Source organism: Lemur catta, chromosome 19 (genome assembly GCF_020740605.2).
Source record: "Lemur catta isolate mLemCat1 chromosome 19, mLemCat1.pri, whole genome shotgun sequence".
In the NCBI taxonomy this organism is placed as follows: domain Eukaryota; kingdom Metazoa; phylum Chordata; class Mammalia; order Primates; family Lemuridae; genus Lemur; species Lemur catta.
The window spans coordinates 23453163-23470178 of NC_059146.1; the positions used below are offsets into that span (position 1 = coordinate 23453163).

The 17016-nt window shown below is 57.6% G+C and overlaps 1 protein-coding gene across 1 annotated transcript; it reads right to left on the minus strand.

The window, feature by feature from the left end:
* Nucleotides 1-302: 302 nt before the first annotated feature.
* SCAF1 (SR-related CTD associated factor 1) lies at nt 303-15265 on the minus strand. Its single transcript, XM_045531135.1, is given in 12 exon segments — nt 303-736; nt 1041-1169; nt 3241-3459; nt 3678-3760; nt 4410-5493; nt 5495-7245; nt 10707-10822; nt 10908-11008; nt 11355-11449; nt 12117-12174; nt 12407-12520; nt 15231-15265. Coding segments are annotated over 11 exon segments (3936 nt in total). The 5' UTR covers nt 12515-12520; nt 15231-15265; the 3' UTR covers nt 303-544.
* Between the last annotated feature and the right edge of the window lie 1751 nt (nt 15266-17016).

The window sequence follows — 17016 nt, forward strand, 5'->3', positions numbered from 1 at the left end:
GGAAGACACTGAGCAGGTGGGGCCTGGGACCCCGACCGCCCTGTCACCACCACTTTACCCATCAGCAACACCAGGTGTTGCTTTGAGTGCTCCACCTGCCTGTGTCTTGTTTAATCCTCACAACACCCACTTTTCAGATAAGGAAACCGAGGCCCAGAGAGGGCAATGCAGTCACCACAAGTCACGGTCTGGTCCCCTGCTTCCGACCCTCAGATATCGGCCAGGCCTCCTGGGTGTCCTTCCCCAGCCCTTGCCCAAACTTGTCTCTGAAAAGAAAGAGCTAAAATCATGGGGCTTGGGGGTAACATTTCATGAAATCTTTAATGAAATTGGGCAGAGGGGCACGAACAGAAGGGAGGGGCAATGGGGCCAGGCTTGGGGGCAGGGGAGATGGCACGGGGCTGGGTGGGGCAGGGGGCTCTCCTCTTCCCCGCAGCAACTCTCCCCCGGTCATCCCACTGATGGGGGAGGGAAGTGGGGAGGTGGAGCCATAAATATGTCCAGAATTTCAAAGAGGTGAGGGGGGAAGGGGTGGCCAGGGCTCTCAGAGAGGGGGCAAGGGCAGGCCCGGGCCACCCTTGTCAGGGGGCCCCGGCTCCTTGGGCGGCCGCGGGGGCCCCGGAGGGTCTCCTGGCTTGCGGCCGTGCTTGCGGAAGTAGCGGTAGCGCTGGACGTAGGCCCGCACCAGGTTGCTCACCTTCACTGGGTTGATCTCCCCACTTTTGCTGTGGCAGATCTGGGGGCCAGGGGGCAGCTGGAGTTACTGCCAGCCTCCCGGGGCCCCCTCCACCCTGGACTGCTGAGGGCAGCTTGGGACTGGGGCGGAAGCCACTCCAACACCCAGGCCAACCTCCACCTGTCCCTCTTGATGACAGGCCAGCAGAAGAGGTCCAGGTGGCCCTGAAGAAATCCTGTCACCCTCCTCACCTCCCAGACTGACCCTGCGTCCCTGTCTCCAAGTCTGCGTACATCTGTCTGCACACGTCCGTCTCTCCATCTCATCCTCTGCCCACCTGTGTCTGCCCCGTCTCTGTGCCCACCTTGTGGACGGCCTTCCTCAGGATGTCCTTGTACTCCTCCTTGGTGATGTCCTTTTTCTGATAGTAGGGCTTGATGGCCAGCTTCACCTCCTCCACCGCCCGCTCCTGCGTGTGCAGCTTCTTCAGATACTGGTGGGATGGTGACAGGGTGGGAAGAAGGGACAGCAAGGGCCAGATGAGTGCCAGTGGAACCTCTGGCCTCCACTCGCCCACCTGTGCCTGTCAACGTAGCCTCTTTGGCCATCCACCTACTCCAGCAGGTGGAAGTCCTGCTCCGGGTCTGCCCTGTACTCCCTTGCTGCAGTCACCTGGGACCACAGGCCAGGCTTGGGCCTCTGAATGTCAGTGAGCATCTCCTCTAGGCTGGACCAGGACGTGTGTGCCCTGCCCTCACAAAGTTCACGGTCTGCTGGAAGACAGAAATTAGCCAGGCGATTTGGACTGCTCTTAGTCAGCCTCTACAGACTTATTCCGATTGCAGCAAGAAAATCTCCCCAGGCTCTGCGGTGGCAAGTGGTAGACCCAGTTTAGGTTTGTAAACGCTGCTCTGGCTGCTGAGTGGAAGCCAGGATGGGAGCTGAGCTCTAGGGCACATGTGCACTGGAATCCTGGCCTGCCACTCCACGGCTGTGACACCATGAATGAGCAGCCGAACCTCTTCGTGGGCTCATTTGTAAAATGGGGACAGTACCTGTGGAGAGGACTAAAGCGATGCACATGGAGAACACAGCATGGCCTGGGCACAGAGCAAGGACTCAGGAGCTGTCACTGTTCTGAGGCTGATGGCCATGGGGACAAAAACGAGACAGGACAGGGAGCAGGGCAGAAAGCCTCCTAGGAAAGGCCTTTTCAGCTGTGGCCAGGAAGCTGGGAGACCTCACAGCCTGCAGGGCTGGGCAGCTGCAGCCCTGCCTCAGAGGCAAAAGCAGACAGGCAGGAAATTTCTAGCAGGAAAGCCACCTGGGACCAGAGAACAGGCCCTCTGCAGGCACAAGGGACAGTCACTCTGAGCACCACCCTGGGGAGGTCCCAGGCAACTGTTCCCTATGTCCCAGGGCCATGAGAAGATGGGAGCAGGTAAACTGAGTCCTAGGAAGAGCAGGGCACACAGCTGACAGCCTCCAGGGCCACGTCACAGCCGCCATGGTGAGAAAGTACACTGTCTGATGAGTACACTGTCATCACAACTCTACTGCCAGGAGAGCCACAGGCCACCCTGGAGGGACCCCTCAGGCTTGCCTGGTACAACAGGAAGTAGATTTCTAAAGAGAGGCAGCGAAACAAAGGGCTGATCCCCAGTACCCATCTCAGATGTGGCAACAGAGGACAAAGGACAGAGAACAGACCAGGGCAGCCTGACTGGCAAAGCAAGGGGCCCACTGCTGGTCGAAGGGTCCTCACTGTTCTGGTCCTGCAGCACATGGTACGTGCCATGGGGAAGTGACAGGCTAGGCTGTGGCCCCACCTTCATGGCTCATATGGGGATTTGCATGGGGTCACCCGGCTTTCCCTCTGGCATCACCCCCCAGGCACGTACGGGTGGGCAACACCACCGTCTGGCCGTGCCTGTTGGACCATAACGAAATGCTTCTAGAATTGACCAGGAGGAAAACAGCCCTCGAGGCCCAAGAGTAGAAGCCGGACAGAAAAGTTTAATAAACTGTGTGTGTATTTGCCGGCATTCACTCTTCCTCTCTTTGTCTAGGAAGATCTTCTCAACACTTACACAAAGGGAGAAGGAGAAAGCAATGAGTAGTCAAGCGGTAGACTGTAGTGGGGGCGGGGGTGTACATATGCGCACGAGCACACGCACACACACGTGATTTTCCTTTTTTTTTAAGAGACAGGGTCTTGCTATGTTGCCCAGGTTGGAATGCAGCGGCTATTCACTGGCGAGATCCTAGCTCACTATAGCCTTAAACTCCTGGCCTCAAGCGATCCTCCCACCTCGGACTCCCAAAATGCTGGGATTACAGGCGTGAGCGACCGCGCCAGGCCTGGTTTCCCTTTAAACCTGCCCAGCACCCCTTCCCCATTCATCCATGCTAGTGGAAGTTCAGTTCTTTGTGATTACATCGGTCTCTAAGTTCCCAACCGCTTGCCTCAGTCTCTGCCACTCTTAGGCACTTGCGTCTCAGTATCTGTCCCTGTTCTCTGAAAAACTGTCACTGTCAACCAACTTCTCCCAAGGCCAGCTCACCTTATCTGTGTCCCCACGTCCCTCGGAGCTGCTGCTGCCTTCTCTCTTGTCAGATGTGGCAGCCAGCCCAGTGGGGGTGGGAGGGGTAGAGCCGCAGCCCCCCAGGGGGAGGCTGCCAGGAAGCAGGTAGCTGGAGGGGCCGGGGGGCAGACCCAGAGAGGTGGGCACAGGAGCTGGGGTCACCCCCAAACTTGAGGGTGGCTTCCTGTGGCTGAGGATCTGTGGGAAGAGGGTGAAGGGGGATGAGCAGAGGGAGGAGGAGGGGAAGGGGAAACGTGCACCCCTCTGTTCCCAGCCCGACTTCCCAACACTCTTGGGGCAGCAGGTCCTCCTATGGCCGGTACCTGCCCCGAGGCCTGCTAGAGTGCAGCTCCTTTCCTAACTGGGGCAACGGACCAAAGAAGGGGCTGCGGGGACTCTTCCCCAGGGAAGCCCACCTGGTTGGTGGCCTGGATTAGCTCCTGGGCCTTTGCCCGGCTCGCCAGGTTGGCTTCTTCCATCTTGAAGAGAAGTGCAGTCACTGCAATACGTGGGGGGGTGACAACATGGAGATCAGGAGAAAGTGACGGGAAAGGAGATGATGAACCTCACCTGGCCACGGGCTACCGTCTCCCACCCTGGGCCTCAGGACAGGCCACCAGGCCTCACACTCAGAACTGGGAAAAGAGGCCTTCGGCCAATGAAACAACCATCCCACATCCCAAGTGTTCTTGGCACTCAGGGTATATGTGTGTGTGTTGGGGAGGGTCACTCAGTGACAAGATGGTGGCAGCAATGGGAGTCTAATGGGAGTCTATCTCCTGACCCCCTGGCTAGTCTCAGTCTCTCTCTCACCCTCTGCAGTCTGGTAGAGGCTACCGCCATCCCCTAAGTAACCTGCTCAAGCCATTCTTTCTGGTCCTCCTATGCTAGTCCAGCTTGAGGGGGACTCCAGAACCCAGCCGACCCCTCCAGTCTATGCTGGTGGCCACCTGCTTCCGTCAGCCCCGCTCTCCCCAAGTACACTCAGACACCTAGAAGCCTCCTGGACAGACCCTGACTGGCCCTCCCAGCATGTGTCACTATACACCCACCCCTTCCTGGGCATCCCCACTACCTGCAAGTCTGTACCCATCAATGTCTCTCCTGCCTTATCTGCCCTAGCACCCCTCCCCCAGGGTGACACTCACAGGCCAGGACGCCGCTGGTGGTGCAGTCCACACCAGCCGGCAGGTTCCAGGGCATAGGTGGGGGCAGTGTGGGCAGCTGGGAGACACGGGGAGCTGGCCCGTCCTCTGTCCCCGAGTCGCCGGCTGTGGACCCCGCACTGGGGGCAGTGCTTGGGGCGGCTGCAGCCGTGCTGGTGGCTGTGGTGGTGGCAGGCTGCTGCTCTTCCTCCTCTTCTTCTTCCTCCTCTTCCTCCTCCTCCTCCTCCTCTGCCCCACCTCGGACTCCAGCCTCCTCAGTGGCCTCCTCAGGCAGGAAGGAGACTTCAGGTGTCTTACAGCTACTGTCCACGGTCTGGGAGTCCGGGGTGAGCGCAGGAGGCGGAGGGGCCGCCTTAGGGGGCGGGGTGCTAGGGACCTTGGCTGCCCGCTCCTCCCCGGACCAGGAAGTCTCCTCCGCCCCCTTGGCTCCGGCTGCCTGGCTGCAGCTATCTGCCTTGGACTTCTTCAGCGACACGGGGCCGCCGCTGCCCCCACTGCTGCCTCCGCTACGGATCTTTTTTCTGGTCTTGGATGGCTTGGTCTTTCCCTTGGTCCCCTTGGCTTTCTTGGCCCCGGCCTTGGCTTTCACCTTGGTCTTTTTGGGCTTGGTGCTGCCGGGAGCTGCTTTGGCCACCTCGGCAGGAGGCCGCTCGTCAGGTTTGAGGAAAGGGGAACGGCTCTCACGGTCACGGCTAAATTTGACGCCGATGGAGCCCAGGCCGGCAGAGGCAGCATCCTTGGCGGGGGTGGTGCTGCTGACACCCTCGCGGATCAGCACCGCCACCTTGGACTGCAACTTCACCTTGCGGGAGGAACAAGAGGACGATGAGGACGAAGAGCCTGAGCCACTGCTAACGGGTGGCTTTGGCGGGGGCCCTGAGGAAGGTGCCGACTCCTTGGGGGGCCGGGCCTTCTTGGATGACCTGTCCCTGTCCCGATCTCTGTCCCTGTCCCGATCCCTGTCCCCCACATCCAGCGCCTTCCGACGAGACCCCTTCTCCCTGGAAGAGGAAGAGGAGGAAGCAGCCCCAGAGCGGCGACGGTCCTTCTCGCTGCTCTTGCCACCCCCGTTCCTCGCCGCTTAGTCCCTCCGAATCGTACAGGACCTCCCGCTTGGGTGACGAGGTTGGGGCCGGAGAGGGTCCTCGGGGGTCAGTCTTGTCAAGCCGGCCCACTGTGATGGTCCTCTTGATGGCGAAGAGATCGTGGTCCGTGAGGTCCTGGATGGAGGGTGGTACAGCGCCCCTGCGGCGGCTGTCGCGCTCGCTGCCCAGGGAGGTGGAGCCGGATGGCTGCTGGGCCGGCAAGGGAGCCTTCTCGCCGCCGTCCCCAGACCGCTTCTCGCCTCGGGACCGCGACCGCTTCTTCTTCTTCTTGCTGCCGCCACCATCCCGGTGCTTCCCGCGGTGCCGCTCGCGCCTTGAGGACGACGAAGAGGACGTGGCCGGAGGCGGAGAGGCTGAGCGCCGCCTCCGCCGTCGCTTCTCCCTTGACCGCGACCTGCGGCTGCCCCCGCGGCGGCGGTCAGTGCTGCGCGAGCGGCGGCGGGCGGAGCGGGACCGGGAGCGGCGGCGGGCGGACGACGAGGCGTGGGAGCCCGGCTTGCGGTCCCGCGAGCGGTGCTTCTTGGAGTCCCAGGGCGAGGCAGGGGCCGGCGGGGCAGGCTGGGCGCCCGACGAGGACGAGGCGGCCTCCTTGGCCTCGCCGCCGCCGCCGCTCCGCTTGCGCTCCCGCCTGGACTTCTTGCGGGTGGGCGGGCCCGCGGAGGCGGCTGCGGCTGCCGGAGCTGGGGCGGGGACGGGGGAAGGTGAGCGCTGGCGGTAACGCTCGCGCCGCTGGGTCAGGATCTTGCGGCGCAGGTCCAGGCCGCCCCAGCGCGTGTCTGCGGTGGGCGGCGCGGGGGCCGGCTCCCCGAGGTCCACCTGCAGGGCCCCTTCGCCATCTGACTCCGCATGCAGAGAGAGGAAGTCGTCCCCCTCCGGGGCCCGGGGAGCCGGAGGCTGGGGCAGGGGCTGGGCTGCAGGGGTGGCTGAGGATGCGGGAGGAGGTCGGGGAGCCCGGCCGCTGGCCCTGAAGAGGGACAGCGCCACCCTGGGCTCCTCCTCCGGCTGGACGATCTCGCCCTCCTCAATCTCTGAGTCGGCAGGCGGCAGCAGGGGCGGCGGGAGAGCGGCTCCACCAGCTGTCACCACCTCCACTGAGACCTTGCCTTCCCGACAGGCCTCTGCCTCTGGCCCCACCACAAAGACGCGTCGGCGGGTGGCTCCATCAGCCCGTGTGGAGTCCGCCTGGGGCGGTGTTCCCGGGGCTGGAGTTGGCTGTGGGGGCTGGGGGTCCGGGCGGGGGCTCTCGTCACCTGGGAAGTCCTGGCTCAGGCTGTTGTCATCGTAGATGCCCGCCAGGGTCTCGGAGATGCGGCTGATGCTCTGCGAGAGGCCTTCCTCCTCTTCCTCTTCCTCTTCTTCTTCCTCTTCCTCCTCCTCCTCTTCCTCCTCCGGGGAGGGAGTTCCCGCTGATGAGCTGGGGTTGGAGCCAGTGGGCTCGAAGGGGTCGTACTTTTGCTCCGGAGCAGGCGGTGGGGAATAGGCCTCGTCAGTGGGATGGAAGGGGTCATAGATGTCGAATCGGGGTGCAGGCGGGGCTGGGGGCGCTGGGGGTGGTGGGGGTGGAGGAGGGGAAGGGGAGGATGAAGAGGGAGAAGGGGAAGAGGAGGAGGATGCGGAGGAGGGGGCAGGGGGTGGGGCAGGGCCCCCATCTCCTGTGCCCAAGGTGAGGTGGCGGGCACAGGTGGGTCGAGAAGAGTGAGACTGTGGAGAAACTGCAAAGGAACAGCGTGACAGAGAGACCCCGTCAAGGCACACGCCCTCGTCCCTGGCCCCAGCTTGCTGCCCTCCCAACAGCATCAGCACAGAAAGCTCCAGTGCTCTGCATGTGCCAATCCATAGGATGCTCCCAACAACTACACACCATAGGGACTTTGCCCCTTGGGTCGCTGGCAGAAACTGGGACGGAGAGCTGCAGTCCCTCCCCAAGGGCACACAGAGAGTGGAGAACAGTCGGGGAGTAAACCTGGTCACTGTGGCCCCTGGGCCTGCACTCCCATTATCCTGAGACACAGCGCTAGCCCCACCCTGAGCAACACACTCTGGCCCTGAAGCCTAGGAAACACCTTGTCCGGTGACAGCAATGTTGCCACAGAAGAAACAGGCTGGGGCAGGAGAGCTGGCATTCAAACACAAGTCCACCTCCAAAGCCAAAGCAGGCTCCAGCCTGCTGTACTGGCTGCCTCTTGTGGGAGTTCAGCCCACTTTAGAGGGAACAGTGTGAGGCTGAGGGGAAAAGCCCCGTCCAGAGCCAGAAAGTGGCAGAGCTGGGGCGCTCCGACAGCCTGGTCCTCACCCCAAGCTCTTCACTCTGCAGCGAGTCCTGACTAAGAAGTTACAGGTGCTCCACTCTCAGAGACACCAGTGACCTACGGCAGCAATGGCAAGGGAGGGTCTGCCCCTTGCTAAAGGCCAGACATGGTGCTTTGCGGTTACCTCATTTGCCCTCCCAAGACCCCACGGCACAGTCTCAATGCCACAGTTGCACAAGCAGAGACGGCTGACCCAGGCTGCACCACAGGCCAGGGCCTGGGCCAGGACTCACACGCAGACCCTCAGCAAGGACACCCATGCAGCTGAGTGAGGACAGTGCCAGGGAGGCAAAGGGCTCAAGAGGGCAGCTCCAGAGCCACCTCCTGATCCGACTGCCAGGTTCCAGACCAAACCAGCCATGTAACCACCTGCCTCCACTGTCTCAGTTTCCTCATCTATCAAACAGGAGTTTGTTCATTCATTCGACACGTTTCAATCGATCACCTATTTTGTGCCAAGCTGTCTGAGGAACTAAGAGTAGACAATAGTAAGCCAAACAAACAAGAACCCCTGCCTTCAAGGAGCTCACATTCACGAGGGGAAAAGACAGACATCGACGAGTCAAGCGCACACAGTCTGCCTATAGGCTTCCAAGGGCCCTAGAGGAAAACGACATAGAGAACGAGGATGACATTCACTTCGGAGCGATGAGCAGAGGCTAAATGACAGCACAGAGGGAGCCAGGCTGCACCTGGTCCAGAGGCCCTGCGGAGCATAAGCTCCTTCCTACCCTTCCTACCACCACCTTAAGCATACAACAGTCCGCAGACTGGAGCTGTCTGCAAACAGGAGACCTCCACTTCTTTATATAATTTTTGTACAGAGATAGGATTATGGGTGAGTTTTCTTTTCCCTAAGTTCTTAATATTTTCTGAACGAAAGAGACAAAAAACCACCTGGAATAAGAAAATAAAACATAACCTTGGCGTCTCCCTAAAAACAACTGGTAAGTTCCAGATACATCCATCACTCCTTTTTTTCTATTTTTTTCTTTTTCTGAGACAGAGTCTCGCTCTGTTGCCTGGGCTAGAGTGCCGTGGCGTCAGCCTAGCTCACAGCAACCTCAGACTCCCGGGCTCAAGGGATCCTTCTGCCTCAGCCTCCCGAGTAGCTGGGACTACAGGCATGCGCCACCATGCCGGGCTAATTTTTTCTATATATATTTTTAGTTGTCCAGATAATTTCTTTCTATTTTTAGTAGAGATGGGGTCTCGCTCTTGCTCAGGCTGGTCTCGAACTCCTGACCTTGAGCGATCCTCCCGCCTCAGCCTCCCAGAGTGCTAGGATTACAGGCGTGAGCCACAGTGCCTGGCCTACATCCACCACTCCTGAGGCTCAGGGGCCAAATCTTGCACACCACCTATTTTTGTAAATAAAGTTTTATTAGAACGCTGCCCTGCTCATTTGTTTACTTATCCACTACAGTTTCTAATTTTAAAAGGGATTAAAACACTTTTGTGGGCCGGGCGTGGTAGCTCACGCCTGTAATCCTAGAACTCTGGGAGGCCGAGGCAGGAGGATTGCTCAAGGTCAGGAGTTCGAGACAAGCCTGAGCAAGAGCGAGACCCCATCTCTACTAAAAATAGAAAGAAACTATCTGGACAACTAAAAATATATATAGAAAAAATTAGCCAGGCATGGTGGCGCATGCCTGTAGTCCCAGCTACTCGGGAGGCTGAGGCAGAAGGATCCCTTGAGCCCAGGAGTCTGAGGTTGCTGTGAGCTAGGCTGACGCCACTCTAGCCTAGGCAACAGAGTGAGACTCTGTCTCAAAAAACAAACAAACAAACAAAAAAAAAAACACTTTTGTGGGCCCCTAAGAGTGTCGTGAGCCTTAAGCATCCTCCAGGTCTCCTGTGCCTAATAGATAAGTCAACTCACAGCTCTTAAAAAAAAAAGAGTTCAAGACCAGCCTGAGCAGCAAAGCAAGACCCCACCTCTACAAAATAGAAAAATTAGCTGGGGATGGTGGTGCGCGCCTCTAGTCCCAGCAACTTCTTGAAAAGCTGTAGCGCAGGTGACAGAGCGAGACCCTGTCTCAGAAAAAAAAAAAAAGGAACAAGGTAAAAAGTGACCTGGTAAAGAGGGGTGTTCAAGCCACAATCTACCACGGACCCAGTGCTCATAGCTGATGTAGCGTTACACCTGAGTGGACCTCTCCACCCCTCCCCCAAATAGATATGGACACCAAGAAGGAACGTCTCAACCCTGGTTCTCATTGGGGTGCAGGAATCAGCAGAATGTATTGTTAAAAATGCAAATTCTCAGGCCTCACCCCAGACCTGCAGAATCGGAAACCTGGGAGTGGGCCCAGTGATCTGCGTATTAACAAGCCCTCCTGGAGATTCCCACGCACACTCGAATTTGGTCTAAACCACTCGTGGGCTCACCACCACGTGCAGAGTTGGGAGCAGATGCTTCCTTGAGCACCACACATCACAGAAAACCAGAGCGCCCCCGGCACAAAAACTGGGCTGTGGACTCAGACACATCAGGGCTTGAGGCCTAGGCCCACCCCTAAGCAACTGGCTGTGCGAACTTGAGCAAGTGACTTCCCTCTTTCAGACTGTTTGCTCCTCTGGAAGCTGGAGATGCTAAGAATGCCCCTCCTGGGGAGACGAACTCGTGACGCAGTGACACCAAGTGTCTCACACGTGCTAACTGCTCCTACGTGGTCCCCATCGCATCGGGTTTTTACTTTACGTACATCTGTATGCACGTACATCCTTTATTCCAGCCTAACGTGAAAAAAAGTCACAGGTTTTGTCTGAATGACATGATCTTCACCGCTACCACTGTGAAAAACAGCTGACTCCGCACAGCTCCAAGGCCACCTGCCCAGCTCCACCCTGGCCCCACATACCCGTCTTGCCTGTCCTCCAGGCCCTGAGACGGGGCAGCAGGCTAGGCACAGGCAGAGGGATGGGATCCCTGTCTCCGATTCGGACCTCGGCCACCAGCTCCAGCATGTCCTCGCTTCTGCAAGGCAGAAGGGGTGGGTGAGCCTTGGATGCTTCCAGCTCTCACGCTGGGGCCTTTCCCACTCCATTGCTCAACTACTCACTCGTCAGGCCGCAGGTCCAGATGGCTGGGAACCCAGGTATCCGGAGGGTCCAGGACGTTCACCAGCCCCGACAGGAAGCTGTCTGCGGCCATGTCCAACACCTGGAATAGGCCAGGAGGGGCTCCACACTGTCCCTGCTCATGTGAGGACCAGCAAATCCTATTTCCCCAGTGCCTGACCTCTCAGGAAACCAGATGACTGAGACCCACAAGAAAACTTAGGGATCCAACCAACTCTCTTATCCTGCCTACCTTCCAGACTCCAGGCCCAGCTCTTAGACCCAGGGATCAGGCCCCCAGGCCCTTCCAACAATGCCCTTGATTGGCTCCCCAGAGCCAGGAGTCTGGGTTTCCCATCCCCACCTCCCCCAGACTCAGAGATCCAGGCTCCAGTCTCTTCCTTCCCAGACCTGTGAGTCTGCGTCCCCAGCCCTCTCTTCTTACTCACAGAAGCCGTGTCAGTCCCCCCTGATTCCTGGGAACGAGGCTCTGACCGTGGGCTCCGGCAGCGCCTCCAACAAAGGCCATGACATCGAGAACCATCTGGAGAGAGAGATTTGCAGGGGGGATCAAGACAGGGGACTGGACACAGGGACCTTGTCGGGGAGAGGAAAGAGGCTGATCCAGCTCTTGACGATGGAGCCGAGCTCCTGCCTGCTCCCCAGGCCTCCCAACTCAGAACTCGGGAGGACTTGGCGACACCCACTTCTGAGGCTCCAACTCTCTCACCCGTCTGTTGTCCTGTCTGCCCTCAGATACCTCAGCTTGGCATCTGAGCCTTGCTGGGTCCCCACAGACCTCTCCTGCCTCCCCCCACCTGTCCTCCCACCCCACTCACACCCTCCCGTACACCAGCCCCAACAAACCAGGGTGCAGTACCTCGGCACTCTGCCCTGTGCTGCAGCCTGCTGCTGCCTGCCTGCCAGGCTGTCTTCTAATCTGACAGCTCAGAAACCCAGCTCACCTGTCACCCTCTAATGTGCCTGCCCTGACCTGTCTCCCTCCATGCTAGCTTAGGTGAGCCTCCTGCCCTCTCGAGGTGCTATAACTGGGTCTCCCCTCCACGGCAGCCAAGGGGTCTGCTCCATCTTTGGCTCCCCAAGCCAGCACAAGGGTGGCGCCTGGGAGGCTTCAGAAAAGCTTATGTGAATACTATAATAAAGAATGCAGAGAAGGGGCAGGGGCTAAAAGGAACCAGAACCCACCATACCTTTATCATTCGGCAGATCCCCCTGCAGGGAGCCTCCTACAGCCTGCTGAATGGCCCGCTGGGGAAAGGGCAGGGGAGAACCCAGAGTCAGGGTCTCATGCAAACACTTTGCACCCTCTGCTCCTTGGGACACAAACATTCCAACACCCCAACAACCAGACTCAAGTACTTCACAAAAGCCAACAGTCCAGGCCCCAGGCCCCCCTCCGCCTCCAGTCCAGGAGCCAGGGCCCTGGAGTCTGGACACTCAGCCCCTCCCTCCCTCAGCCCCATGAGTCCAGCGGCCTCACCAGGATGAAGGCAGAAGGAGAAAGCGTGGGGTCTCTGTCCGGCGGACCATCACCCCGATCCTCGCCCGACTCCTCTGTCTTCCCTCGAGACTCATCTTCTTCCTCCATGGTCACCTGGTGGTCGAGGGGATGAGAGTTTGGAGTGGGGACCAAGGGGTGGAAGCAAGAGATGGATGTGAAGACCTCAAGGGCCCCAACATTGCCTCCCTCAGTGTCTTCTTCAGCACCCCTCCTCTCCTGCACCCCTCCCCAGTCCACCCTGTGCTTGGCCAAGTACCAGGCCCAGCACAGACACCAGAGGGACCAGAGCAATGCTCTTCCTTTTTCTGGATTTCAGCTGCTTTATCTGTCAGAGGGAGGCCTCCCCAGCCTCCAGTTTCAACATGTCACTCCCCAGTTCCCACCGCTTCCCCACAGTCCATCCAAACCTCATGATCTTGTTCACTGCCCTCACGGAATACGAACCGACACTGAGATTTTTTTTGTGTTGCACTGTGATTTCAAAGAATGTGTTCCACAGTCCCATAAACCCACCTTCCCCAAACTGACACATGCACCAGTGTGCTGGTGGCTTCAGTGCCATAACTCAAATACCACATGTGCTTCTAAGAGCACCAATTGTCCTTGATGGTGAGGATGCCAAAAATATCATTTAGAGACATGAAATGGAACCATGATGGAGTGGTCTACAAAGCAAGTATTCTGTTTTCAAATGAAAATGCTAAGCTTCAGAAAGGCATGCTGTCCCCCAAACCCCACAGGGCACATCTGCTCATGGCCTATCTGCCCAAAGCCTTTGCAATGTCATGAGAATTCTTAGACTTGATTGCCTAGTCATGCAGTTGAAAGATCCTTTAAATGGGTGGATGTCTTGGTTAGGGCTTCAGAAAATACGAATATTTTAGCTGTAAGCTTCCTTGTGACTGTCAAATCTGTTATTCAGAAGACAATACCCAATCTCAAAATTCCTAGAAAGCTTCAAAATCCCCAACCCAGAACTCAGTGTGTTTATCTATAAATGGACAAAATAGTCATATCTATCTCAGAGAATGGCTGTGAGAATTCAAAGACTGATTTCTGCCACACACTTAGTGCACCCAAAGTGTTCAACACAGATGAACAGTAATTATATCAATAGCCCTTAAGGCCCAGGTTTCATCTACATGTCTCCTTCACTTCCCCTGCTGTGTAACTGCAAAGAAAAGACTTTGGCCCTATTCTTTGTCCCACCACAGATTTTCAAGCTGTTAAAGCTTCACATTCAGCCTCCCAGCCTGGCCTAGTCCCTAACTTCCAAAGACACGCCCTGCCCCAATAGTCTCTTACATACCAGCCTCTTGCCAATATTCAAGACCCTTGGCCCTAAGGATGGTTCCCACCCCTGGAGGTGTTCTCCAGCACCTCCTGGGGAAAAAAGTGCTACCTAAAACAGTGACTGTCACATATCAGAAGCTTAATCAACATCTTCTGAATACAGACTCAGAGATCCCCAAACCCTCTGCAGGGTACAAAGATGCGTGCTTGCTCATGTAGACATGCTCCAGGCTTTGCAGACACACCCTCAGTTCCTCAGTCCTTAAGAAGGCTCTGCAGAGGCTGCTAAATCCGTCTAGATCAGTGTTTCCCAAACTGCAGGGTCTGAGAGCAGTTTATTGCTTCACAAATAGCTTGAGCTTGTTATAAAAAGCAAATAGAATATTATAGAAAGTTCTTCACGTTACATCACAAGTAGTAAGTGGAAATATCAATTCATGGGATTTGGGTACTAGTTAAATATGTATGTTGATATGGACTGGGTCTCAATGAAAACTGTATTTCTTATTGCAGATCAAGGTCGAAAGATTTTGAAAAGCACAGTACTAGATGAATCTAGATGACCCTACAGACTCTCCCAGACTAATGTGGACTAATTCTAACTCTTTCCATAGTCCCAGGGTAATGCAGAATTTTTAAACATTTTTCATTTGAATTACTTTCTGAAGGGCAAGTACGTATGAGCTGGGCAAAATTTCCAGCACTCTCTTCTGTATTATTCTCCACACGTTTATCTGGCCTCAAAAGGCATTCAAATTTGCTCCAGGCATACAGACTGCATTCTTGCAGTCACATCAAAGCCACCTAGATGGTTCCAGGTCCTTCCAACTGCCCCCAGCCTCCTGTCACCCACATTAGACACTCCCCAGACCTTGGAGACCCATTCATGCCTCTCAGTACATCTCAGTATTTGGCTCCCACCTTTAGTGGGCACATCCCACCCCTCTAGGTGGCTCTAAAAGACTTCCAGACCTGAGAAATGGCCCCTAGACCTATGTAGACCAGCTGCATCCTCAGGCCAGCCCATGTACATACTTCCCAGCCCTAACAGACATACCCTAGGCGCTCTAGATGGCTCTGCAGATACTCCTCAGCTCTTGCAGACCTCCTTCACCCCTGGGACATATCTCAAGATCTCAAGATGGCCCCAGAACCCTCTAAGCAGACCCTAGCCTCCAGTCAACCCATAAAGACGATCTACAGTGACTTCAAATACGATCCAGCCCATGTACATGATAGAGGCTCAGTCCAGGCCCTGTGGACGCCCCCAGTCTTCTCGGAGACGCCCCACAGACGCCCCCCGGAACCCAAAGATGCATCCCAGGGCCCTGAGAAGGCCCCCCGCTCAGCGCCAGGTTACGCCGCCGCTGCAGGGCCCGAGACCACCCCGCTAAGCCCTCCAGGCCCCGTGGCGTGTGGGGAGGACCCTGGGACAACTAGCGACCCGACTCCGCCCCGCCCACCCAGATAGGCCCGAGCCCCGCGGCCCGGACCGCCGCCGCCATCTTACCCCGCCGCTCGGGCTGCGGCTCCGGCCCCGGCGCGGGGCGGGGCGGGCTGGGGCGGGGCTCGCGAGCAGAGGAGGAGAGAGGCGGAGCTAAAGCGCCGCCGAGCTTGCTGGGATTTCAAATACCGAGTACGGTGCCGTGAAGGCTGGCGGGAAGGCGGCTGGACTCGGTTTCCCAGAAATCAATAGGGCACATGGGGCGTGTACGCGCGGCGCACGCCGGGAGGCGTAGTCCACGCGCCACCTCTGTCGCGCGGGGACAGCAAGGGGTGAGAGGTGAAGTGGGCGGGGTTGCGGTGGCCTGCGATGAGGCCCCCACCACAGTGTCCTGCGCGCACACGGAAAGGACTGGAAATCCGGAAGTGACGTAAGAGGCGCTAGGCCGAACAGACACAAGGGAATTGTAGTTCACTAGAGTGAGCCGGACTGTCTGGAAGTTGCTCCGCCCACATCCTGGAGCTCTCAGAATTCAGATCTCCCGGTGCCCCCTAAATTAAGAACCCATGGGGCGCAGTAGCGCGCGCCTGTGGTCCCACTCGGGAGACCAAGGCAGAAGGATCGCTTGAGCCCGGGAGTTAGAGACCAGCCTGGGCAACATAGGGAGACCCCCGTCTCTAAAAAAAAAAATTAAATTAAAATAAATTTAGAACCAAGGAGCCCGACCCCATGGCCTCCTCATTCAGTACAGAGAAATCCAAATTCCGAATCTGCTCATTAAGAGTAGAGGAGTCTAGGACTCCCATTTCCCTCCTCCCTCGGGCTCAAGGAGTCTGAGTCCTCCTTCCCAGGACCCAAGAGGGCCCTCAGACTATTCTAGGTCTCAAGCTCGCGCCTTACACTAATTCAGGTTCCCAATGCCCTCGGTTGTACCCAGAATCCTGGGTTCCCAGCCTCTTCGACCTCTGGACTCAAGAGTCCAGCCCCCACCTCTCTACTTAAGCTAGTAGCAAGGATTTCCAGAAACCCTCCTCCCAGACATGCTCCTCCTAGGACCCAGAAGTACAAGTCGCTAGCCCCATTCTATCCTAGGAACCCAGGAGTCTGGGCCCTCAGCTTGCCTTCAAGACCCAGAAATCCTGGCCCCAGGCCCTTCATGACCCGGGCGTCTCGACTTGGGCGAGCTGGCTCATGGATTAGGAATGCAGTGATCTCACGGCCCCTCCCTACCCCATTACACTGCTATCCCCCTCCAGGGCCCCATCTCCCCTCCCAGTCTGTCTTCCGCTTGGCTGGGAAAGCGGGAACCGGAAGCCTGGGTCCTTTAGCGGGCGGAGACTCCAGCTTCTAACTTAGACGCCCGGGTCGAAAGCTTGGCTAGGATCTCAGGACGGAGGTGGAGCTTCTCAAAACCTGCTGCTTCTTCCGAGCGCCCTATACAAGGCCGCGCACAAGTCGGAGAGCCCCGCCTACCAGAATAAGGCGTCGGGGATGGTTCCCGGAGAAGCTCTGTCACCGGGGTCCTTATTTGCATAGCCCCTCCTCGAACAAGCTTCCCGCCCCGTCTGCCAAAAGAATGAGTTCTTATTAGCATAGCCACTCCCACACACAGCCCGCCAGCTGAGAGCGCGTGGCGCAGCTCAGGGTGAGCACAGTTCTTCATTAGCATATCCCCGCCCCCTTCGGAACTCCCCTTCGCAGCGAACGCCGTTCGATTGCCCTTATTAGCATAGCTCCTCCTTTTCCCTGGCTTTGCCCCCTCCTTAAGTGTCCCGGGATGCGAGCCCTTTTTGCCAGAGCTCATGATTATGCAGTAGCCTCATTAGCGTAGCCGGCCCCCCGGGTCCCGCCC